This window comes from Podarcis gaigeae (genome assembly GCF_964106915.1).
Source record: "Podarcis gaigeae genome assembly, chromosome: 6".
Lineage (NCBI taxonomy): Eukaryota > Metazoa > Chordata > Lepidosauria > Squamata > Lacertidae > Podarcis > Podarcis gaigeae.
The window spans coordinates 18,110,691-18,135,747 of NC_139682.1; the positions used below are offsets into that span (position 1 = coordinate 18,110,691).

The window sequence follows — 25,057 nt, forward strand, 5'->3', positions numbered from 1 at the left end:
TTTTTAAAACATTTTTTAAAAGTTCAGTATAAATCATTTCCCAATAATTTTTAATTATGCTACACAACCACCACATGTGGTAGAAGGTTCCTTCTGTTGTTTTACACTTCAAACACTTACCTTTTATTGATTTTGACATTTTTGCTAATCTGTTGGTTGTCAGATACCACCTATGCTGCATCTTCACAAAGTTTTCTCTTAATGTATAGCATGCCGTAAATCTTTTATTTAATTTCCACTGTTGTTCCCATAGTATAAAATCAATATTGTGTCCAACGTCGCTAGCCCAACTTATCATTGTCGGTTTTACTGTTTCCTCCATTGTCTCCCACTCAAGTAATAAATTTATCTGGTGTTTTCTAATGCTTTGCTATTTTGAAAAATGCATTGGGTGCGAGTAATGGCAGGCAAGTGGTGTAAGGGAGTCTCATTAATTTCAACTGCAGAGAGTTAAGCTTGTGTTTGAAATCACAGAAGTGCTCATGTTTTGGCTGGTTTGCACCCATTGTTTTTGGAGTCACCTGCTGACTGATTTATTTGTGCATAGCTTTATTCAAAACAATGGTGTTTTCAGTTGCGACTTTTAAATAGGTGTGTGTGTGCTTCAGTAAGTCTCGAATGTAAAACCTACATTATCTAGAACGTACAGTCAATTACTCCTCTGCTTCCACATAAACAGCATTCACAACCGGTGCAACACAATGCAAATAAAATTCAGACTTAGGTCATTGTGCTTGAATTAAGAGCACTGGGCTAACTGCCTTTCAGAGCTGAATTGTTTTCTCCTTCCAGGACTGGGGAAAGTGATACAAAACCTCCTTAAGAAATAGACTCTTTCTTGCTGGACTCTTCCCCAGTGGTTTCCAGGCCGAATTCCAAGTGCAGGTTTTGACCTATAAGGCCTTAAAAGGCACAGGATCACAGTACCTCAAGGGACATCTCTCCCCATATGGACCAACCCAGTCCCTTCAATCATCAGCTGAGGCCCTTCTTTGTGTGCCTCCTCCACGAGAGGTTCAAAGAGTGGCAACGTAAGAACAGGCCTTTTCTGCAGTGGCTCCCTGTTTGTGGAAGGCTCTCCCCAGGGAAGCTCAGTGGGCACCTTCATTCCATATTGGTAGTGGCGCCCACCCTGTGGAACGCCCTCCCATCAGATGTCAAGGAAATAAACAACCGCTGGAGCACGATTTCTGTTCTCATCCTGAAGCAAAGTTCTTAACCTGAGGTACTATCTCTGGGTTAGCGGAGGCTATAACCTGAAGTGACTGTAACCCGAGGTACCACTGTATCTGACTTTTAGAAGACATCTGAAGGCAGTCCTGTTTAGAGAAGTTTTTAATGGTTGATGTTTTATCGTGTTTTTAATATTGGGAGCCGCCCAGAGTGGCTGCGGAAACCCAGTCAGATGGGTAGGGTATAAATAAATTATTTTATTATTATTATTATTTATTTATTTATATCTTTAAGCAGCAGGCAAAAACATTTCTCTTCTTCCAAGCCTTTGGCTAATTTAAAAGGGCTTTTAAACCATAAGAGGATGGTATCAAAATTGTCTGTTACTATGTTATGTAATTTTGTGCTTTTATATTGTATAGTGAGTGCCATGCGATCCTTGAATGAAGGGCAGTATAGAAATTTAAAAATTAGGTTGGAGTTTTATTCGTGGGGGGAAATAAGAAATTTAATAACTAATGATATGCAACAATAATTACTGCATGTAAAGATATAACCCACAACATGCCTTCTTTAGGAATTAACTATAAGAATCATTAAAATGGGACAGATTTAAACCGCCCCCCCCTTTCAGTTTTGAGAACCTTCGCTTCCTCTCCTTCTTACACATCCATTACATTCCAGGTCTCCCCCCTTCCTCCTCAGCTGAGCTTATGCAGGCTGCCTTCTGCAGCTTTTTTAGAGTTCAGCAGAGGTTGTGTTACATAACTCAGCCCCCCTGGGCACCGGAGCATTTCCACCTTAGTGCTTCCAAAAGTGACACAGCAGAGGAGGGGGCGCCACATTCCCCCTCACCTCCCATCCAGTTGCTACTACACAAACCCCACCACAACAAAACCAGCAGCAGAAACTCCACAGAATGCATTTTGGGCACCAAGGAGAGGAAGGATGGAAAAAGGTCTCATCTTGTGCCAGCCAGCAGCCCACAGTTTGTGCAGCTGGAATCCAAGTTCATTGGCAGGTTTGTCCCTCTCCTGAGTTCTATAAGGGCCTAAGGAAGAGGAAACTGACAGGCAAGTGGAGGCTGGCTGGGAGCAGGCAGAGATTGGTGCGGCAGTGCCCCACTTGCTCACATGCACTGGGTGCCACTGGTTCAATTTCTGGCACCATAAGGGATCTGGTAGCAAGTAAAGGGAGAATCATTAATCAATAGTAGTGGACATGAACCAGGTTAGTAGATGGGCAGATGGTCTCACCTTGTACAGTGGTACCTCGGGTTACAAACACTTCAGGTTACAGACGTTTCAGGTTACAGACTCCGCTAACCCAGAAATAGTACCTCGGATTAAGAACTTTGCTTCAGGGTGAGAATAGAAATTGTGCAGCGGCGGCACAGCGGCAGCAGCAGGAGGCCCCATTAGCTAAAGTGGTGCTTCAGGTTAAGAACAGTTTCAGGTTAAGAATGGACCTCCGAAATGAATAAAGTTCTTAACCCGAGGTAAAGGTAAAGGGACCCCTGACAGTTAGGTCCAGTCGTGGTCGACTCGGGGGTTGCGGCGCTCATCTCGCTTTATTGGCTTAGGTTGCCGGGGTACAGCTTCCGGGTCATGTGGCCAGAAAGTCTAAGCCACTTCTGGCGAACCAGAGCAGCACACGGAAATGCCATTTACCTTCCCACCAGAGTGGCACCTATTTATCTACTTGCACTTTGACGTGCTTTCGAACTGCTAGGTTGGCAGGAGCAGGGACCGAGCAACGGGAGCTCACCCAAGGTACCACTGTATAAAGTGGCTTCCATTGTTCAGTCCTTCAGTGCTCGCTTAAGATTGAACAGGGATTCTTGTGAGCCGCAGGCATTAGGAGAACAGAACAAGAGGTTTAAATAGTTCAAGTGTTTGGCCATGTATTCATAACAGTTAAAGAATGGTATAGAAACCCGAGAAAGAGAATATGGATTTCTGACTGCTTTCGAAGGATTTGCTTATGGGCTCTATTGATTACTTATTGAAGGATTGATTTAAAACATTTCTGTACTGCCCTTCATTGAATCAGATTCCAGGGCAGCATACAACAATATATTGTAGATTTTAAAAAATTAAAAAAACCTAATGCAGTATTAATGGGATTGGGAGATTGACCATTGCAAAGTAATAAATCCAGAAAAAGAAGATTTGTGTTACAACAAACTGATATGCAAAAGCTCTTTTCTGCAGGAAAGTAAACATTCCACAAATATATACATATATGACAATAGTCTGAATATAACATAATCTATAATACATACTAGTGTGGTATAATAGCTAAGAGTGTTGGGTTAGGTCTGGGGAGGTTTGGGTTCAGAAGTCCCTGCTCTGTCAAGAAGGTCCTTGAGTGACCACAATCTCTTCACCTAGCCTTCCTCACTGGGTTGTTGTGAGGGCAAAAGTAGAAGAGGAAGACTCATATACACCCCCCTCAGTTTCTCAGAGAAAGTGTAGGATAAAAATGCAGTATCAATGGAATAAAAACACCAAGCTTGGGACTATGAAAGTACTTCTTTACAAGTTAAACTATGGAACTCGCTTCCACAGTTTGGCTGCCAACTTGGATGGCTTTAAAAGAGGATTAGACAACTTTGTGGAGGGTAAAGCTCTCAGTGGCTACTAGCCACAATGTCTGCTCTGCCTTCACTGTTGGAGACAGCAATACTTCAGAATACCAGTTGCCGGTCAGATTAGACGACCCATTGGTCTGATCCAGCAGGTGCTTCTTCTGTTCAGTGGCCAGTCAGATTTCTAATTAGGCATACAAGCAGGACAAAACGACAGCAGCCTCTGCTATTTGTCCCCAGCTTGGTCCTTGGATAAAATGCTTCAGAATGCGAAGCTTGGTCATTTTACTATCTCACTTAGTGAAAACTGTTGGACATTCTGCAATCAGAGGTACCATCTTCTCAAGATGATTGAAGGGGCTCGATGCTACGCCCTGACATCACACATGTGACATTGTTGGATGTCCTGACATCATGCACACGATGTCACAAGGAGTCAGGGAACGGGGCTGAATGCCCTCTGAAGACCGGGGGGCCTGACCTCCTCAAAAACAAAACACTGGGGGGTGAAAGTGCCTCGGCCCCTAGGAGCTGGTGTTTATGCTCTCCAGCTATATTTGGTGAAGATAGGTTGATGTTCGGAGTTGGGCAGATCTTTGAAATGATACTCCACATACTTAAAAAAGATTCCAAATACCAATAGATTCCCACCTACCTCACTCTTCATTTAAGTTTTCCCTAGTAAATATCTGCCATGGTGTTTCGTTTCAGAAAATTGCTAGACTGGAACAGAGAAGAAGTAGCAGCTGATTGATTTACATCTGGGTCAGAATCCAGTCCAACTGAAGCATCTCATTTCATCAACAATAGAGATTTAAGCATCTGGTTCACTGGCACTTAGGCTGGAATCCTACTAGTGTGTAGGTCTCTGGAAGTCCAGCTGAACTCAATGGGTCCTCCAAAGGCCAGACTATGTGTCCCATAGCTTTCCAAGGGGCCTCAAATCTCATGGTGAGCCCTATGGTGCAATGGTTGGAGAGGCCAAGGTTGAAATCCGCACACAGCCATGTAGCTCATTGGATGACTTTAAGAACTTCAGAAGAGCCTATCTGGTCCAACATCATGTTCTCACCTTGGCCAACCAGATGCCACGGCCAACTAGCCAGCAGGCATAGAGCGAAGCAGCAACTCCCCTCACTTGTGATTCTCAGCAACTAGGATTCAGAGACCTAGTAAAAAGGTAAAGGTAAGTAATCCCTGGACGGTTAAGTCCAATCAAAGGTGACTATGGGGTTGCAGTGCTCAATCTTGCTTTCAAGCCAAGGGAGCTGGCATTTGTCCACAGACAGCTTTCCGGGTCATGTGGCCAGCATGACTAAACGGCTTCTGGCATACGGAACACCATGATGGAAGCCAGAGTGCACAGAAACGCCAACTACCTTCCCCTCGCAGCGGTACCTATTTATCTACTTGCACTGGTGTGCTTTCAAACTGCTAGGTTGGCAGGAGCTGGGACAGAGCAACGGGAACTCACCCCATCACGGGGTTTCGAACCACCGACCTTCTGATCAGAAAGCCCAAGAGGTTCAGTGGTTTAGACCTCAGTGCCACCCGCTCCCTGCTTAGCCTTATCTTCCATTAATTTGCCTCTTTTCCCTTTAAAACCATCTCTGCTCCTCCCTTTCAGCCTCCCTCTCAGGGTTGTTGTAAGGGGGAAAAGTGGGGCAGCGGAAGGACCCTGTAGGCAGCCTTGAACTTTTTCAAGGTGTTAAAATGTGGGGGTATGAACAGAATGCAGTAAATGTAGTGGTGACAATTGTCTTTAGATGAATGCTCAGCTTCGGCAGGATCAGATTCCCCTGGAATTTTATTGGTGCTTTTGAAAAATAAGCTGACAAGTTGAAAGGTTTTCCTGCAGTGGTGGTTGTTGTTGTTGTTGTTGTTGTTGTTATATTATTATTATTATTATTATTATTATTATTATTATTATTATTATTATTATTATTATTATTTGAGACTGGGGGTTAAAGGTGCTGAGAGAGCAAGAAAACTCCTCGATCATCATCTCTCTCTCCCTTCGTGCGCCCTCTTTCCCCCCTCTTCTCTCCGCTCAACAATCGGGCGCTTGTGCAGAGAGAGAGAGCAAGCGAGCGAGAGAGAGAGAGGAAAGCCACAGGGCCGCCTTTTGGCTCCGGCACAGGGAGACGTCATGGATTCCTGAGTGTGGAAGTTTGCAGGAAAGCCCTCCGTTTAGGAGATGGAGCTGATCCAAGGGTTTCCATGGCGCTGGGCATAAACAGGAGGAAACAGTGAGGGAATCCCGTTATTTTACAGCATTCAACGACTATAAACACTCGGCGCAGGGAAGGAAGTGGCCTTTCCCTCTCGACTTACCCTCCTCTCGGGGCACGCAGAAGAAGCGCCCTCCGCGCGCTCCCAGGACCCACGCGCGGACCCTCCACGCGAAAGCGGCCGGCCAGCTGCAGCAGCAGGGGCTGCCCGTTGCGCGCCTATGGTCTAGAGAAGAGCACCTACATCCATAAATATAAATATATATATATATATCTTTGCTTCTTTCTCTCTCTGCATAGAATAGCTTTACAACCATCCAAATGCAGAGAGAAACGGCGTGCCGGCTGGTGCACTACCATCACATCATGAGGTCTGTGGATCAAGGTAGAGTCCTTGCATTTTTTATTTTTAAATGGGGTGTTTGAAACTCTTTTCTTTCTCTTTCCTCCGCTTCTCTATCCCTGGCCTCGATTGTGCCGCTCGCGGCTGAGGAATCTCTCGCGCAAGCTTCGCTGGGACAGAGCGCGGCCAGCTGCTCGCTCGCTCGCTCGCTCCTGTTGCCGCTTCCCTGCTTGTTCTCCGGGCTGCCTTCCTTTGGGCGCAGCGCTTCCCGAGGGAGCGAAGTCCCCTTGCAACCGGCGGAACTGAATTCCGCCGGGACAGGGGCTGTCAAAAAGCGCCATTGGTTTCCACGGGACATCCTAACAGGACCCGCTTCCTAACTTCTGGAGATGGTGATGTTCGAGGGAGAAAATAGGAAACAGGGCATTCCCGGGGTTTGGGGAAGTCGGGGGGAACCGCCACCTAACATCTGACATGCCCCTTTTTTTGTGACTGGGGATGGTGACTCTAGTAAACGGATGATTAATGGCGGGGGCTGTGCGGGAGCCAGCAGCGATATTCCTGCCCCCGCTTCACATTTCTTCTTGGAAGAAATTCGCTCTCTCCAATCTACGCTGAAAGAAATAGCCTTTCAACTCCATCCAGCCTCTTACAAACCCATCATCGTAGTCGGAGAAATTCGGGTTTGTAAACAGCCGGTCCTGTTTAACTCTTGATTCACCGTATTTAGAGGGTCAGGGGCCTTATCTATACATAATCTGAAATTGTCCACAATTTCAGGGTTGGGGTGGGGGAGCTATCGTTTTAAATCAACAGCTCCCAGTCCCAGCAGAAAGTACAGTATATGGTGTGTATATATATGTATATGTATATGTATATGTATATGTATATGTATATGTATATGTATATGTATATGTATATGTATAGATGGATAGTTAATATATTTACACATCTACTTACATAATATACGCGTGCTTTTATTAAATATAGATATTGCGCATCGCTTTTATATTTTTGATTATATAGCAGTACATTTTTTAAAAAATATATAAATTCGTGATGTGTATGTCGACAGGGGATGTTTTAAGATTTGCCAGAGAGCTCCTGTAAACCAGCTAATGTCAGATGATCCTGGCGCTGTTTACTCAGAATAAAGCCCCCGCGCGTTCATTGGTGTTGCTTTCACGTAAGTGCACCTTTGCATTTTTACGCGGAAGTAAATTCCAGTCATTCCAGCGGCGTTTCCTCCCAAGTAAGCATGCTTCGGCTCGCAGTCCTCCGACTCCTTGCCCTCAGTGCCCCTTGCTTGCCTTAGAGGGCACCTACCGGTACCTACCGGATGCACAAACGCACCTTTATTCTTCCTGTTCCAGTTTTGCTCGTCCCACACCCCGCCAGGCTAGGCGGAGAAGCGGGCAGACGAAACATCCTGGCCTTCGACCGCGAAGGCTTCCCTTGGCCTTCATATTACTGTACCCTCCCCGTTTTATAGGAGAAGAGGGCATCCCACCAACCCTCTCCCCTGTTTTCTGCCCCTGCGCCGCGCAAAGAGTTGGTGTCCAGACGGTGTCCAGTCCCGCGCGGCTTCGCCGGGGCGTCTGGGTCTCCGGGGCGCATGACGCACGAGAGAGGCAGCCATTGGGCGAAGTGGAACCGGCCGCGGCAGGAGGAGATCCCCTGCAGGCTGTCTGGGAGTTTGTGCCGGGAGTGCGGAGCCTATGCTCGCGCTAGCTCGCATTGCCTCCTCCACGTAGCGAGAGTTCAGGGGTTCCTAAGGGCAGCGGAGGTTCAGCAGGCAGGCTGGATGTAGGCTTGGTCGTGCTCGGCGTGAACGGCACCCGTGGCCAAAAAGAACTACTGTAAATTAAATTAGGTCTGCAATCAAAGCTGACTAACCCCGTGCGGGAGTATTAGCCCAGTTGAGCGCGGTGGGTTTTAGGACTGCGCTGGAAACATTTATTTATTGCATGTGCAGTATAGCCCACCTTTTCTTCGAAGGAGCTCGAGGTGGCGTACGTGGTTCTTTCCCCTTGCAGCTTCATTTAATCCGCACAACAACCTTGTGAGGTAGGTTGGGCTGGGAGACGGTGGCTGGCCCAAGGGTCACCCAGCGAGGTCCGTGGTCGGATAGGGGATTTGAACCCTGGTCTTTCCCGGGTCTTAGTCCAACACTCTAAATACTAGACCAGGCATAGGCAAGCCTGGCCCTCCAGATGTTTTGGGACTACAACTCCCATCATCCCTGACCACTGGTCCTGTTAGCTAAGGATGATGGCAGTTGTAGTCCTAAAACATCTGGAAGGCTGCGTTTGCCTATGCCTGCACTAGACCATACTGTTAGGCAATTCAAGAAAAAATAATGGCCTGGTGTTTTTATAAAGTGCCTGATCCGAACTTTGTAAACTTATCCCGAAATCCAAGTATCATTTGAGGTGTCCAGGCAATGAGGAATCCTTGGCTCCTGCAGGTGGTTGGGAAGCAGCAAACTCTGAACATTCTGGTTGCCACCCAGGATGACTATTCCTCTGCGTGCTTCCCTGTGTGCCAGGCACTGCCCAGTGGGTCTCTCAGATACTTAGAATAGGAGTGGGCAAACTGTGGCCCTGCAGATGTTGTTGGACTCAACCTGCCCCCAGCCAGTGTGGCCAGTGGTCAGGAATGGTGGCATCTGGAAGGCCACTTGGGAGTAAAGGCAGAGATCAGGAATGAAGAGTGATGGGTTTAAGGAAAGTCCACTGCAGGAGTGTGATTTGTGGGAGCTCCTCTACAGCTCCTGTTCAAATGCATCAGCTGCAGCTTTCCCCCAGCATGGAGCCTCAAGGTGGCATGAAAAGCTGGTGGAGGTACTGCCAGCAGCATCTCGAGGGAGTGATTGATGCGAAAGGGGTTTTCATTCTCTCTTCCCAATGCCTGTGCATGTGTTTCTCCCCCTGTCCACAGAGGCCCATCCCTAGATAGCAGGCTCACAGTTGGGTAAGAAGAGCTGGTGTGGGGGAAAGGTTGGAAGAAAAGCAAACGGAGAGTTGTGAATCTGTGGGGAAGGTCTATACTTAGCTTAGTCCCTGGTTCAATGTCCAGCATCTTGAGGTAGGACTGGGAGAGAACACTGCCTGAAACCCTGGAAAGAGCTGCTGGCAGGCACTGTGGGCAATAGACCAAGGGTCTGGCTCACTTTAAGGCAGCTTGCCATGTCCTATGTTCTCCTATGACAGGCAGGCAAGGTCTCCCTTGTATGCACAAACAACCTGTCCCCTAAGCAGCACACCTCTCCCACATTAAGCAATGCAGAATAACTGCTCCCTATTAGGCAAAATTGATCTGGACCTACTTTCCCATTTATCATAAAGCTGATCAGAATATTCACTTTTTCCCAGTTTTTAAAGGGTGGGGAAATGTTCTTCTCTTACACTTTTCAACCACTCTGCTTTTGAGCATGAAAGCTGTGACTAATTAATCAAAAATACTTAGCCTTTATTAACCACAACAGTCACATTTATATAGTTGCTGTTTTCCCACCCTAGTAAGCTATTTATTTATTTAGTTTCAATGTACTGTCAGTTTATACATTAAAAATTGAAAACACAATGCACAAGAAACACAGCTTAAATATAAAATCTAAAACAAGGAGAGGGGGCAGGGGACAGAGAATAGCATCGGTGCAACAGATCTAAGAAAGTACTAAAATATTTAAGATGGAATTGCCTGGGGAAATAAAAAGGTCTTAGGTTGGCACAGAAAAATAATAATAATGTAGGCACTAAACAGGCATCTGTGAAGAGGATGTTCCACAATTAGGCTACCCAAAATTCAAAAGGTCTGCTTTCTAAGTAGCCATTTCGTTTGGCAGGGATACTTGGAAGATGATCTCAGAGTCCAGTATACATGGGAAGAGATAATCCTACAGGTAACCTGCCCCAAGCTGTCTTGAGCTTTGAAGCAAGGATGGCGAACCTATGGCCCTCCAGATGCTGTGGCAGCCTCAGCAAGCATGGCCAGGGATGGTGGAAGCTGCAATCCACCAAGATCTGGAGGACCATATGTTCTCCATCCCTGCTTTAAAAGTTGATGCCAGGACTGGAGCTTTCAAAAAGGGTTGGACAAATTCATGGAGGACAAGAATTCTAGCCATGATGGCTATGCTCCAGCATGCTGTCAGACACCATGCCTCTGAATACCAGCTGCTGGGAACTGCAGGGGGACAGAGTGCTGCTGCAACCACGTCTTGCTTGCAGTCTTCCTACAGGCATTTGGTTTGACTATATCAGCAATCTTGCAGTCCTAGTCTGACCACCTGAAGTGTGTGAGTAGTTTTCAACAGCAGCTCTATGATATAATGCATCATAGTCATCAGATGAGAGGTTATCATTCATAATTGGGTGTGTTAGCCTAAGTGGATAAAAGGCATTCATGCACACACTGCACAACGGCAATTCACTAGTCATCATTGTTATTCCTGGGTCTGTATTGCAGGTGACAAAGAGAGGATGAGAGAAATATGCCTTGCCTGTTGGTTATGGCTGTGGTGAAACCTGAACCAAGTACTCTGTGTTAAGTACCCTAACTCCACCTTCCCCATCCTGGTGCCTCCAGATGTTTGAACTACAACTCCCATCCCTGCCCATTGGCCACAGCAGCTGGGTCTGATGGGGGTTGGAGACACCAGGTCAGGCCAGGGAAGGCTGCTCTATCTACTCAGAAGGCAGTTCCACTGAGTTTATTGGTTCTTACTTCCAATGACATTTTGCAAAGAATTCTGAGAGCTGCAGTTTGTTGTGGCTACTGCAAATTGTAGCTCTGTTAAGGGAAAACTACAGTTCCCAGGATTCCTTGGGGGGAAGCCATGTGCTTTAAACATGCGTTGGGTGTGCTATAAATGCTTGGTGTGGATCTGGTTAGAAGGTCATTACTGTATGTGTTCTGTGAAGTGAAGATTAGAATCTGCTTTGGTGATTTTGAATAGAGAAATGGTAGTCAATCTGGAACAGGATACGTATATGATAATATCTGTGTGACCTTAAAAACCTTTGCATATGGGCGAATCCCATGGAAATCCTTCAAATCAGGGGTGCCAACTTGAATAAAATATGGAGGGCAGGTAAGCCTTGCCCTGCATAATGCGCACTCTTTGAATGGCAATGCCTATTAACTTTGGGATGGGGCAGACAGACCCCTCAAATATTTTATTGGAGGGCCGGAGGGACCTCAGCCCCATGGAGTAGGCTCCTATGCCTCACATATACCCAGTGCTTTTTTTCTGGGGGTAAGTATGGGTACGCATACCCCTAAACATTTTGTGACTCTAAGTTTGGCCTCATTGAGGGGCAGTATTTCAATATGAGTAGGAAAAAGAGTACCCCTGAACATTATTTTTATAGAAAAGAAGCACTGCACCTATGCACGCACGCAGTCCTTTAATATGGAGCCTAGAATATTGTGCTTATGAGAAGTCATATTGAGATGGAAAAGGATAAAAGATCCCTGAGTACTGTACTAATATTTCCTTCCTAGCGCGCGGTTTACGCATCGCTGCAGTAACGGTGCTCTGCTCAGCGAGAACCCGGCGCGCAGAGAGGCGTGTGGCTTGTTTCGTCAGCTGAAATAAGCTAGCGAGAGAGGCTTTCTGCAGCAGGCAGAAAAAAGACAGTACCTCAGCCCCACCCTGGCTGCTAAAAATAACTGCTTCATTCTCTTATACTTTCACCTCCTTGGATAAACGTCCCGGCCCTCGGGGGCCGAAACTAGCTCCGCAGTTCAGATTATTAAACTTGCACCCAAATGTTGTTGCCCAATCGTAAAACGCGGCCGCCTGAGGACAAGTCGGGATCCCTTACTGTCAGAAGGGGGGAGAGGTCTGGATTCACCGCGGCAGACGGGAAAGCAGCCAAAGAAAAATCCCCTCCTCCCTCTCAACTATTGGTATAACCCTTTCAGGCACGCGGGACAGGTAAAAGTGAATGAAGCATCTCTCCCGCCCCTCCCCCCCCTCGACGCCCCGGCGCGCCTGCTTCATTCACAATGAATTGGGCGAGCGAATCCCCTCGGTTCTGTTCAGTAAGCAGATTTCAAACCCATCCAGTGCTTTTTGGCGAAATTCCACCTCTCCGCTGGTCGTCTCCACCCCAGCACGGAGAGCGGCCAACGGCTGGCAGAGGGAAGTATGTGGCGTGACTCGAAGGGGCGGGATCCCTCCGGAGCATCTGCGGGAGAAACTCTGGAAGTCCGCCGAGCTTTCCCGGAGTAGACTTTTTAAAGTTCCCTTAGCAGCAAGGAAGGATTAGCAGGGGCGCTAAAGAAGGCAGCTAGGGCAGTGTTGGGCTTCTTACTGAATCTGTGGGCCACACAAGCTTTTACCTATTTATTACTTACTAGTTCGGGCTCCCTTTAACAAAAACATGCAGCCTACTGCACATAAATTAAATAGGGTAAATAAATAAAACAAAAACAAAAAATGAAATGCAACACAGTGGAGAATAAGAAGTGGGCTAAAACGGATTTAACTTGGTGAAACAAATTTAAAGGCCCGGGAAAATATAAAAGGGGTTTGGCTCACACTAATAACAAATCAGTGACATACTTGTGTAATTCTGAGACACAGCTGAATTAGACTCTGTGAAATTGGATAATGGTTGAATGCTGGGTTTTATTAATTAGTTATTACATGAATACCCCACATTTCTTTCAAGGAGCTCACAGCAGTGTGTGTGGTTCTTCTTCCAATTTGATCCTCACAACAACCCTGTGAGCTTGCAGATAGTAACTGGCCCAAAGGCACCCAGTACTCTGTTGCACCAGACTGGGAGCAGAAGTGATAAATCCACATTTGTCGCCTGCATTTTTACAATTTAATGAATTGATTTGTGAATTCTGGTTAAGTCGTATGAGTTGTGCCAATGTGAGTGTGTCTGTGGCTGATTCATGCATTGCTTTGCTCAGAAGTAAATGCCACAGGTTTTTAGTAGACTTCCAGAGCAACCTAACCCACTCACCCCTTATGCCGGTCTGTGTGGGGTGGGGTTTGGATTGATCTGAGGTGTCTCATCTTATTGGCTCTGCTGGCTGAACTGGCTTCCCACGTCACTCCATGGGTGTGGAACCTCCCCCTTCCCACACCAAGCACGCAGGCAGGCAAGCAGAAGACCCACTGGCAATATTCCCACCAGTGGAAAGTCCCCAAACAGAGTTCCAAGGGCAAGGAGAGGGCCTGTCGAGGCTTGGTCATTGCATCAGCCTGGAGCTGGTGCAGGGATTAGGTCCAATCATCCTGCCTGCACTTCTGCTGCTGTTGCTGCTGCCCTGGGAAACCAGGAGATGGAGCGGATTTAGGAGTACAGTACTGCCTAATTCCCAAATAAGTGTGCATAGGATTGCAGCCCAGGTTCCCCAAGAGTAACTTGTAATTTCCCCCTCGCTAGAGATGAACAGCTGAGTTGGTCAAACTCAAATGGTGACTGGGAAAATATGAGGATGTTTTTATACATATAGTTTTTTTTTAAATCCGAAAGGGATATCCTTGTTAGTTAATCACAGCAGAAATAACAAAGAAAGCATCTGAGAAAGTGGGCTCTGGGACACAGACGCTTATGCCACTATCGATGCCAGGCCACTCTAAGGGTATTTTGTGCCATGGGTGAACTCTTGAGTGACCATCTCCCTCTTCAGTCTGGAACAATTCTTATGTTCATTCCAGAACAATTAGGCTGGGCCTCATTAGCTGCCTTGCCCACAACCCCTTGAACATGGGAATGGAGTAAAGTGAGAAGGGGAGGACACACACACACACACACACACACACACACACACCTGGTCTGCCACTTCAGACTTTGTCCTGTTTCTCTTTCCCACAGAAGTAAAAAAAGGTAAAGGTAAAGGACCCCTGGACAGTTAAGTCCAGTCAAAGGGGACTATGGGGTTGCAGCCCTCAGCTCACTTTACAGGCCGAGGGAGCCAGTGTTTATCCACAGACGGCTTTCTGGGTCATGTGGCCAGCAGGACTAAACTGCTGCTGGTGCAGCAGAGCACCATGGCGGAAACCAGAACGCACGGAAACGCCGTTTACCTTCCCGCCGCAGTGGTACCTATTTATCTACTTGCACTGGCATGCTTTCAAACTGCTAGGTTGGCAGAAGCTGAGACCGAGCAACGGGAGCTCACCCTGTCATGGTGATTCAAACCACTGACCTTCTGATTGGGAAGCCCTAGAGGCTCAGTGGTTTAGACCACAGCACCACCCAGTATTTGGGATGGAGTCAGTGCAAGGTGCTGCTACTTGGTCCTGTGTGACTGCATTGGGTAGTGTGTTTGTATTGTTGGTTGTCAATGAAAGACTGGTTATCCACATGCAGGGGGCACTGTGAGACAGATGCTGAGTCTGTCCCTAGTGGCGGACCTTGGTGTCTCAGTTTTCAGTGGCTCCCTGTGCAATGCCAAAATCCGGTGCTGCCCTGCCTCTCACCTTCCATTGGAGTAATAGTGGCAGTGGATGCAGACTGGCAACAGCTCAGGGTGCAGTGCATTCAACTCTCCCATCCCACCACAATGAAGTGAAGAGAAGAGCTGGAGCTGGTCCTGGTTCAGGCAAGCCAGCATGAGGGATGGTCTCCCTCCCTATGGGGTGACTCACAACCCCCCCTCAAAGAAACTGCTGGGCTGGCCAGCCTGAGACCATCAGCTGCGGTCACCTAAGCAAACAAAAGCAAGTCTTGCTGAGTTCCAGAGGCTTCGCAGTGCAATCACTCTAGTGAGCTGTCCCTGTTTCACATCAACAGTAAAAAGGCAGGATTTGTCCCCTCCACTTAGCCCTCTGGGAGGCTGTAGCCCTAAGTATCCTTTATTTGGAAAGGACCATTGCCATGGGAATAATGGAGTTATTTCTGAATAGACAAGCGCAAGTCTGTCATGTGTCTCTCATAAGAGTCAATGGTGCCAGACTTTCTCCACTGAAGGGAAAGCAAAGAAAGGGGTGCAAGATTTATTAGGAAATCTGCTTCCCAGCCATCACAATTCTGAGCCTTGACAATGGGAGGTCTGTTGCTGTTAGCAGAGAAGTTTCTCAAGTTCTCCAAGTGGCTTGCCCTCGAGAGATTTCGAACCACAACTCCTATCAGCCCTAGGGATCCCCCCCCCATTTCCTCTGCTCTTTGGGGCTGATGGAAGCTGTAGCCCCACAGCATTTTGGGATGGCGCCATCTTGGGGAACACTGAACACCTCTTCCTCAGCACCAGCCTCTTTGGCTCTGACAAGATCTCTGAAGCTGGAGCTGCTATTCTTCCTGCCTTTCAAATTTTGCCACCCAATTATTATTTTTTGCCACCCAAGGTAACCACCTAGTTCACCTAGTGGTTGAACTGGCTCTGTTGTTGTTGTTTAGTTGTGTCCGACTCTTCGTGACCCCATGGGCCAGAGCACACCAGGCACTCCTGTCTTCCACTGCCTCCCGCAGTTTGGTCAAACTCATGCTGGTAGCTTCGAGAACACTGTCCAATCATCTTGTCCTCTGTTGTCCCCTTCTCCTTGTGCCCTCCATCTTTCCCAACATCAGGGTCTTTTCCAGGGAGTCTTCTCTTCTCATGTGGTGGCCAAAGTATTGGAGCCTCAGCTTCATGATCTGACCTTCCAGTGAGCACTCAGGGCTGATTTCCTTCAGAATGGATAGGTTTGATCTTCTTGCAGTCCATGGGACTCTCAAGAGTCTCCTCCAGCACCATAATTCAAAAGCATCAATTCTTCGGCGATCAGCCTTCTTTATGGTCCAGGTCTCACTTCCATACATCACTACTGGAAAAACCATAACTTTAACTATACGGACCTTTGTTGGCAAGGTGAACTGGCTCTAGTCACCATAAATAGATAACGGAGAAATCTAACCCCCAGGCCAGCACCAAGGAGATTTGCATTGCTCTGCTAGTCTTTAATATGTCACAACACTGCCTTTTTTCTTTCTTTCAAAGATACCCAAAGGAGGCCTACACTTAAAGAGAATGATAAATAAATGCACATCAATAAAGCATTACAGTTCATGTCAGTGGGGCTTACATCCATGAGGGTGAATTGTTGTCCTAAAAATGCCTAATGTTGGATATCTCAAGCTGCAATTCGTTGGCAAAGTCTTAGCAAAAAAATCACATTCGAGAGACAAACGGAGTTGAGCAAACTTTCTTGCTCAACTAAAATAATTTCGTCACTCGCCTCTTTGGAGAACTGGCTTGGGATAATAATATCTTCGGAAGTCTTTCCCACTATTTGGCTTAATATATACTTTTTATTATGATATGTACATTCCATTGGTTTTCAAGGCTGCCTTCAGCATTTTTAATGGGAACATGGAGATTATGAGTAATTTTTCCATTGGCTTTTCTTACCCAAACCACACTGTGCCTTAGATTGGGAGAAATATCTGTGACTCAGACCGACCCCCAAATTGATTTTTTTTTAAAAAAGATGGACTTGAAATAAGATGCTTTTGCTATATGTCTATGTTCCTTCAATGTGTGTGTTTTGCTTTCACCAGTATATAATTATAATGGGCTTCCCTCTTGGCTGGAAACCGTGATGTTCCATTAACTGATTGTACGCATATTCTCTCCAAACTCTTAGTTATGCCAGGGTTCTGTATCAGCGGAAACTCTCTGCATTATAGGAGCCAACAATAAAATAGGTGAGGGGCCTGCCCCCCCAGTTAATGGGCATTATCATTCAAATGATGTTCGTGCACCGTGTTATGTGATTGATTTTTCAGGGTGGAGCTTACCTGCCTCTCCCCGCTCAATATTTTATTCAAGTTGGCACCCCTGCTCTGCAAGGTATATTCTTCCAAATCCAAGACCATCCGAGGCCTCATTCAGGGCCAGGTATCCTTTGGCCCTCTGTCCCTGGCTATTGACCATGCTGGCTGGGTTGAGTCCAACATCATCTCAAGGGCTGCAGTCCCTGGCATAATTCATACAGGATAAGAGTGGCATGGTTGCAGCCTGAAAATGGTGCCACAGTGATGTCATGCCTCATGGGAAGTTGTCGTCTGGTTGTTTGGCCATCTCTGTCAGGCCAATGTTATCCTACCTGCTTTCCATTTTCAGACAGAAATCAGTCTGGTGGATGTTGCAACCTATAAAGAAAGGTAATATCAGAGATTGGCATTATCAGGCCCCTGCCAAGGCTCACCCAAGCCACAATAAGGTAAAGGGACCCCTGACCATTAGGTCCAGTTGTGGCCGACTCTGGGGTTGCGGCACTCATCTCGCTTTACTGGCCAAGGGAGCCGGCGTACAGCTTCTGGGTCATGTGGCCAGCATGACTAAGCCACTTCTGGTGAACCAGAGGAGCACACAGAAACACCGTTTACCTTCCTGCTGGAGCAGTACCTATTTATCTACTTGCACTTTGACGTGCTTTCAAACTGCTAGGTGGGCAGGAGCTGGAACCGAGCAACGGGAGCTCACCCCATCACGGGGATTCGAACTGCGATCTTCTGATTGGCAAGTCCTAGGCTCTGTGGTTTAACCCACAGCACCACCTGCGTCCCCACCATAGGCTTGCTGCTAATCTCTGGAGCCAACTTTTGCAGTTTCTCCTCTTCCTTGTTGCTGCAGGTTCACCTGCCATCTCTAAGTGGCTAAGCAGTGAGGAGAGCAACAGATGGCTCAGGAAGCTTTGCATGCCTGGTCTCCTCCCTCTGGAAAATGGTGGATGTCTGGTTCTTCTCCTTCCAATTTGATCCTCACAACAACCCTGTGAGCTTGCAGATAGTAACTGGCCCAAAGGCACCCAGTACTCTATTGCACCAGACTGGGAGCAGAAGTGATAAATCCACATTTGTCGCCTGCATTTTTACAATTTAATGAATTGATTTGTGAATTCTGGTTAAGTCGTATGAGTTGTGCCAATGTGAGTGTGTCTGTGGCTGATTCATGCATTGCTTTGCTCAGAAGTAAATGCCACAGGTTTTTAGTAGACTTCCAGAGCAACCTAACCCACTCACCCCTTATGCCGGTCTGTGTGGGGTGGGGTTTGGATTGATCTGAGGTGTCTCATCTTATTGGCTCTGCTGGCTGAACTGGCTTCCCACGTCACTCCATGGGTGTGGAACCTCCCCCTTCCCACACCAAGCACGCAGGCAGGCAAGCAGAAGACCCACTGGCAATATTCCCACCAGTGGAAAGTCCCCAAACAGAGTTCCAAGGGCAAGGAGAGGGCCTGTCGAGGCTTGGTCATTGCATCAGCCTGGAGCTGGTGCAGGGATTAGGTCCAATCATCCTGCCTGCACTTCTGGGATGTCGGCCACTCAGGGAGGGGGGCACTCAGCACCACTTGTCCAATGGCCCTTAAAACCTGGAACTGGCATTGAAAAACCAGCTCCTAAAATCTGATTAATGAGAACTGTGCAGTTGGATGGGGTCAGAGGGCCATTAAGTTCAACCCGCACTGCTCCAAGGTACTATTTTCCACACAGCATGCCTCATATAAAGTTAACCCAGACCACCATGCAGAGAGCAGGTAATTCTGAGTGACTCAAGCAAGTGAGCCAAACCACAAAGGAAGTGTCCCGGAGTCACTAGCCAATAGGCGTCAACTTAATTGTAATCCTTCGTATGCGAGTCAGCCTCAATTAATGGATTGCATTTTAGTATGATGAACTCAACTCAGCCATTTTCTGCATTGAGTATTTAGTTTGTTTCTCTTGTGTGATGGGAGGTAATAATAACAATAATAATAATAATAATAATAATAATAATAATATTTGCCAGACTTGATAAAAAACTAAAACTCACCACTAGAGGGCACATTCAAACAAAATATTCAAAATTATTGTATCACATGATTATCAGTTCAAAATGTGATAATTAGATATATGATTATGAGTGTGCAAACATAATTTTTATTTATTTACCTCCTAAGGAGCTATTATTGGGGTGTAACTATTCAGTGAATAGAAACTGGAGTCTTTTTCTTCACTGGTGATGGAAATATTGATGGAGCGCTAAGTATTATATTGAAAATAAGTATTCTGAACATAAACAATTATTTATTATTGTTTCTTCGTTATATCGCAGCCTTCTTTGAAGGAATTCATATCAGTTTATATAACTCTCACCCGCCTTGTGAGACACGTTAGGCTGAGTGAGGGACGCTGGTTCAAGATCACTCACATCTTCATGACTGGCTAGTGATTTGATCCAGCATCTTCCCATTCCTGGGCTGTGTAGACACTATGCCTTTAAAGCACATTCAGAGCACAAACTTTCTCTCAAAGAACTCTGGGCAAGGTAGTTCTCCTCTCACAGAATTATATTTCCCAGCATTGCTTAACAAACTACAGTGCCCAGAATTCTTTGATGGAAAGAAGGTGCTTTGAATGAGCTTCAACGGTTTAGTGTGTGCACAGTCATGCTCTGACACGGACCTCTTCACCATGCTGGGTCTCAAGCAAATGTTTACATGCTTCATAACCAATCCTCTATCCTTAGTGTGTAATAGTCGAAGAAAACCAGCACTAATTTTGACCCACTGGGTTTGCAAACATCAAAAAGTATCTTGATGAACACGAAAGGCAATTATTGCTTAGTAATCAAAATGTTATCCTTGTAATTAGTATTGTCTCATCTCCTAAGGGATACTTTTGATACTCATGCATGACGTAGTGCTAAAAATAGCATTGTGGGTGTTTAAAGTTGTGTGCATGGTTAATTCTGCATGAAATGAAGGAACTGCCTTTTAAAATATTTGAATATTTAACCTGATCATATCAGCGGGCCCATCTTTCTCCATCATAAAGGTGTACCTATATTACCTATCTTCAATTATCATTTCTGTAGGGAATCTTAGCACCTGAGATCATATTCTAGCTTGGGGCTACATCCTAGGAAGTGTTGGGTGTGGTTTTGCTAAGTAGACAACCACATTAAAAAAAAATCATATGCATGAAAATCAGTATGATTCATCATTATAAAGATACGGGAATGTTTAAGAGCTAGTTTAAGTGCCTCTTGTGAAAAAGCCAGCAAACATGACTTAAGTCTAGTCTGTTTGCTATCAGCATCTTCCTCCTCAATTCACATTACCCTTTACAGAGCAAAAATAAGGACATGAACCCAAAGACCTTACAATCTGAATACTGGCAGTGGGTCAGAGGGCAGCAATAGAGAGCAGTAACAAACAGGAGGAAAAGGAACAAGGGCTGGCTGAGGATTATAGTGTTAGACAGGCATGCCTGTTTTGCTGCTGTGGTACATGCTTGGCTCTAAGACATCTAGGGTTCCTCCATGCACTTGTCTTGGTGAAACCATAGACATGCATCTAACCATCCACACATGCATATGTTTTAAGACTGCTGTGAAAATGAATATGAAAACCAAGTACAGTGGTACCTTGGGTTACATACGCTTCAGGTTACATGCGCTTCAGGTTATAGACTCTGCTAACCCAGAAAAAGTACATCGGGTTAAGAACTTTGCTTCAGGATGAGAACAGGAAATTGTGCTCCAGCAGCACGGCAGCAGCAGGAGGCCCCATTAGCGAAAGTGGTGCTTCAGGTTAAGAACAGTTTCAGGTTAAGAACGGACCTCCGGAATGAATTAAGTACTTAACCCAAGGTACCGCTAAAGTTTTATAGCTGCAGTCAAAACATGATTGTGTATGGAAGTACAGTAAGTGTGAAAGCACTATAAACGTTGGCTCGTTCTGTTGCTGTACTTTGTTCCATTTCATTTTTACGATGCTGATTATGGGAGGCCATCCACAAATGTCATACAAATTATAGAGGGCCAGATTATTGCTGACTGAAAGCCCTGGGATTTAAAAACACTTAAAACACTTAAAGATACTTAAGTGTGTGAATTCTCACTGTAAGATGGGCAGCCTTGTCATATTGTCCTTCAAGAGAGCTGATGACAAATTGTGGCCTAGGCTGGTTCCTGCCCCCCGCCCCCCATTTTCTGTTTCAGTGTTTGTTGCGATAGTCAAATAAAATTCTGGAAGGAACCATTTCCCTCAAATCAATTCAAAGGTTTTTATGAGGGACCCGGGTGGCGCTGTGGGTTAAACCACAGAGCCTAGGACTTGCCGATCAGAAGGTCAGGGTCCGAATCCCCGCAACGGGTGAGCTCCCATTGCTCGGTCCCTGCTCCTGCCAACCTAGCAGTTTGAAAGCACGTCAAAGTGCAAGTACTGTAGATAAATAGGTAAGGTAAATGGCGTTTCCGTGCGCTGCTCTGGTTCGCCAGAAGCGGCTTAGTCATGCTGACCACATGACCTGGAAGCTATATGCCGGCTCCCTCGGCCAATAAAGCGAGATGAGCCCTGCAACCCCAGAGTCGGTCACGACTGGACCTAGTGGTCAGGGGCCCTAAGGCTTTTAAGAAATGTAGCAGCTTTCTCCAGTCTCTCTTATACCAATATCAAGTCCTCTCTTGGTTCTCTGGTGCCCTCTGGTCATTTCCTCTCCTCTGGTCAACTGGACTGTACAAGCCACTCTAAGATTTGGTGAGAGTACACGTGAAACAACTGAAATGGCATGCCATTTGTCTACAATCATAGAATTATAGAATTGGAAGGGACTCTGAGGAATTCTTTCCTGAGGATAATTTTATTGTTGTTGTTGTTATTGTTATTAGCCCCCTTTTTTCCAGAAAAACCCCTCAAAGTGACCTAGAAAAAAAAGTTATAAACAAGTGAAAAATCAGGGGGAAAACCAACCCAAACCACACCAGTTTTTGCCGTTAAAACCTAAGGTACTTGAGGTATTGGGGTCCTCAGCTGCACAAGTCTTTACAGGTCAAAACCAGCACTTTGAATTGGGCCCAGATGCCAAGCCTTAGATCACGCACAGCAGCTCACCATGTCTTCCCAGCATCCTTTGTAATGTTGCAAGGGATCCTGGGAGCACATGTGGAATCACTCATTCTGCCTTTCTAGTACTTCTGCACCTAATTTCACATAGAGATAGGCATGTGTAAGCCACACTGAGCTTAATTTACTCATAAAGGCAGTTTATAAAGAGTTTAAATAAATAAATGCATGAATATGCATGCTCTCATCTCCTATGTTTGTGTAAAGACATGGGGTGGAGTTTGAAGGCCGTTCCATAATGGTTGATATTTGATTTTTTGACAATTTGAGGATATGATTTGTTTGTGTTGACACAACACACTGTCACACTAAGGCCAACTTTTTAAAATACAGCCTCACATCCCTTGAAAATCCATTCCCACGGCTACACGTCTCCTTCCCATGTTTACCAGTTGTCCCCACTACCAGCACATACAAAGAAATTAAGGAAAAAATACAGCCACACGCTAAACACGGCTCTTGTGCCATTTAGCAGCTGCATGGCAGGAACCAACCTCTGTCAGTGCACCTCCACACAAGGAAAAACTTCACCTGATGGATTTCTGCATCTCCAGAGGGGAAGGTGGGTGGCAATTCGTCAGACACGGGTGGTCAAATGAAAAGGAAAAGACAGGGCTCCTGCAGCTTTAATAGTTGTGTAGAAGGCGGGATTTTGCCCAGTCTTGGCCCTGCAAAAGTGCCTGAGCCCTGCCTTCTGTGTCTAAACACCCTATGCTAGCCTTAATATTGCACACCACCAACAGCTGCATGCTCCCCACATCTTTAAACTATGTTTCAGAGCACAAGTCAAAGTGTTGGTGCTGACCTTTAAAGCCCCAAATGGCTCTGTATACCTGAAGGAGCATCTCCACCCCCGTTGTTCAGCCTGGACCCTGAGGTCCAGCTCCAAGGGTCTTCTGGCGGTTCCCTCCCTGCAAGAAGTGAGGTTACAGGGAATCAGGCAGAGGGCCTTTTTGGTGGTGGCACCAACCCTTTGGAACATGCTCCCATCAGATGTCAAGGAGATAAGTGGCATACAACCTTCAGAAGACATCTGAATGTATAGGGAAGTTTTTAATGTTTCATGTTTTCTATATAAGTTGGAAGCCACCCAGAGTGGCTGGGGCAACCAAGTCATATGGGCGGGGTACAAACAACAACAACAACAACAACAACAACAACAACAACAAACGATTAACGCAACCTTTCCCCCTCTGATTCAGTTCTCCACCCCCCACCCCCATTTCTCAGACCATCCTTCTCCAACCTGCTGCCCTGAAGATGTTTTGGACTACAGTGGTACACCGGGTTAAGTACTTAATTCGTTCCGGAGGTCCGTTCTTAACCTGAAGCACCACTTTAGCTAATGGGGCCTCCTGCTGCTGCCGCGTTGTCAGAGCACGATTTCTGTTCTCATCCTGAAGCAAAGTTCTTAACCTGAAGCACTATTTCTGGGTTAGCGGAGTCTGTAACCTGAAGCGTCTGTAACCTGAAGCGTCTGTAACCCGAGGTACCACTGTACAACTGCCATCGCGCCCCAGCCAGTGTGGCCTTGCCTGATGGCTGGCTGGGGCTGGCCGCGGGACTTGCGCTGCCGAGCATCCTTAGGGCACCCGGTTGGGGACAGGTGCGGACCTCCGCTCGAGGCTGGGGCGGCGGCTGCTGCCTGCGCTCCTCCCGCCGCCGCCGCCGCCCCCTCGCCGGCTGGAGGCCGGTCCCGCCTCCCGGGCGCAGGTGGCCGCTGCGAGCAGGAAGTCCCTACTGTGCATCTCGCCGCCTTTGCGCTCTCGGTGTGCAGCGGCCGCGGCGCGCCAGGGGCCAGGAGCCGAGCTAGGGCGGGCCGGAGGTGGCTTCCCCATTCGCCTTGCGAGCGCATCTTCGCTCACACGAGACCCGGGGCAGGAAGCTCGAAACTTGCTCCAGAGAGAGTCAGGCGGGCTGAGCGGGGGGGAAATCCCAGACGCGTAAAGAGAACCTCGGACTCCACGGAGAAAGGGCTTTGCATTTGGGGAAGGGAGGCGCGGGACGCGTGGGATTTTTCATTTCATTTTATTGTAGGGGGGAAAGCGAGAGTTTCCTTTCCCGCTTTCCTTTGGCCCCCTTTTCACAATAAAGAGGCCACCGACAGATCTCCTGATGGCTTCCGGTCCAAAAAGTTCCGAGCCGAACTCCCAGCCCGGAGACCCCGCTCCGAATCCCAACATCAGCCCTCAGGAAGAGCTGGACTTCTCCATTTTATTTGATTATGACTACACGAACCCGATAGCAGGTTTGTGGCTTCTCGCCTCTGTTCTTTATTTCATTTCATTAAGTCCTCCTCCCCGCAAAAGACCTTGCTGCGGCTGCAATGGATGCTACCTTGGTGAATTCATGGCCCAAAGGGGCAGGGATAGCGCTACCTGCTATCATGGGCGGGTGCCTGGAATAAAACAATGTTTTCTTGGCACTTGGTCAGGGAACTGTCTGTATCTGTGAGAGAGGAAAGCTGTACTGCGCCGCACAGGAAAGAGTTGTTTTCTCCAGTTAGCACTAAAGAGGGCGACAGGGAAGCGTAAGGATGTTGGCTGGAGTTGGATGGCAATGGAAGTTTTACCTTTCTGCCACCAGCCTTCTTCTGTGGCTACATTTTTCTTCATCTTTCCAAAGCGATGAATGATCAGAAGTTCTAATTGCGCAGGTTCTTATAAGGATGAGCAACGCGTTAGGGGTGTGTGCGTGTGGCAGAAGTTTTAAGCAACTAAGAAAATAAACAATAAAATATACTGTCACGGCACTGCAGCAGATCAGAGGGCTGTTCTCTGCCCAAGTATTTAACTGTATTTGATATATAATGTGATTGTCTTTCAGCTTGTGGATATCATAGTTTAATGGCGCCTGTCAGTTGTATTGTAGTTATTAGG

The 25,057-nt window shown here is 46.8% G+C and overlaps 1 protein-coding gene across 7 annotated transcripts in view; it reads left to right on the top strand.

Moving 5' to 3' along the window:
* Positions 1 to 6,081: 6,081 nt before the first annotated feature.
* NFATC2 (nuclear factor of activated T cells 2) overlaps positions 6,082 to 25,057 on the top strand; it is a gene marked incomplete at its 3' end in the record, with an annotated part of 132,473 nt that continues 113,497 nt past the window's right edge. For 2 of the 7 annotated variants that reach the window (XM_083744189.1, XM_083744187.1), the window contains exon 1: positions 6,082 to 6,379. In XM_083744189.1, the coding sequence (XP_083600315.1) occupies positions 6,316 to 6,379 (64 nt within the window). In that variant the 5' untranslated portion in view covers positions 6,082 to 6,315. Of the gene's footprint in view, positions 6,380 to 23,945; positions 24,427 to 25,057 lie in introns of those variants that run through there. The other 5 variants (XM_083744186.1, XM_083744184.1, XM_083744188.1 and 2 more) reach the window with 4 other exon arrangements.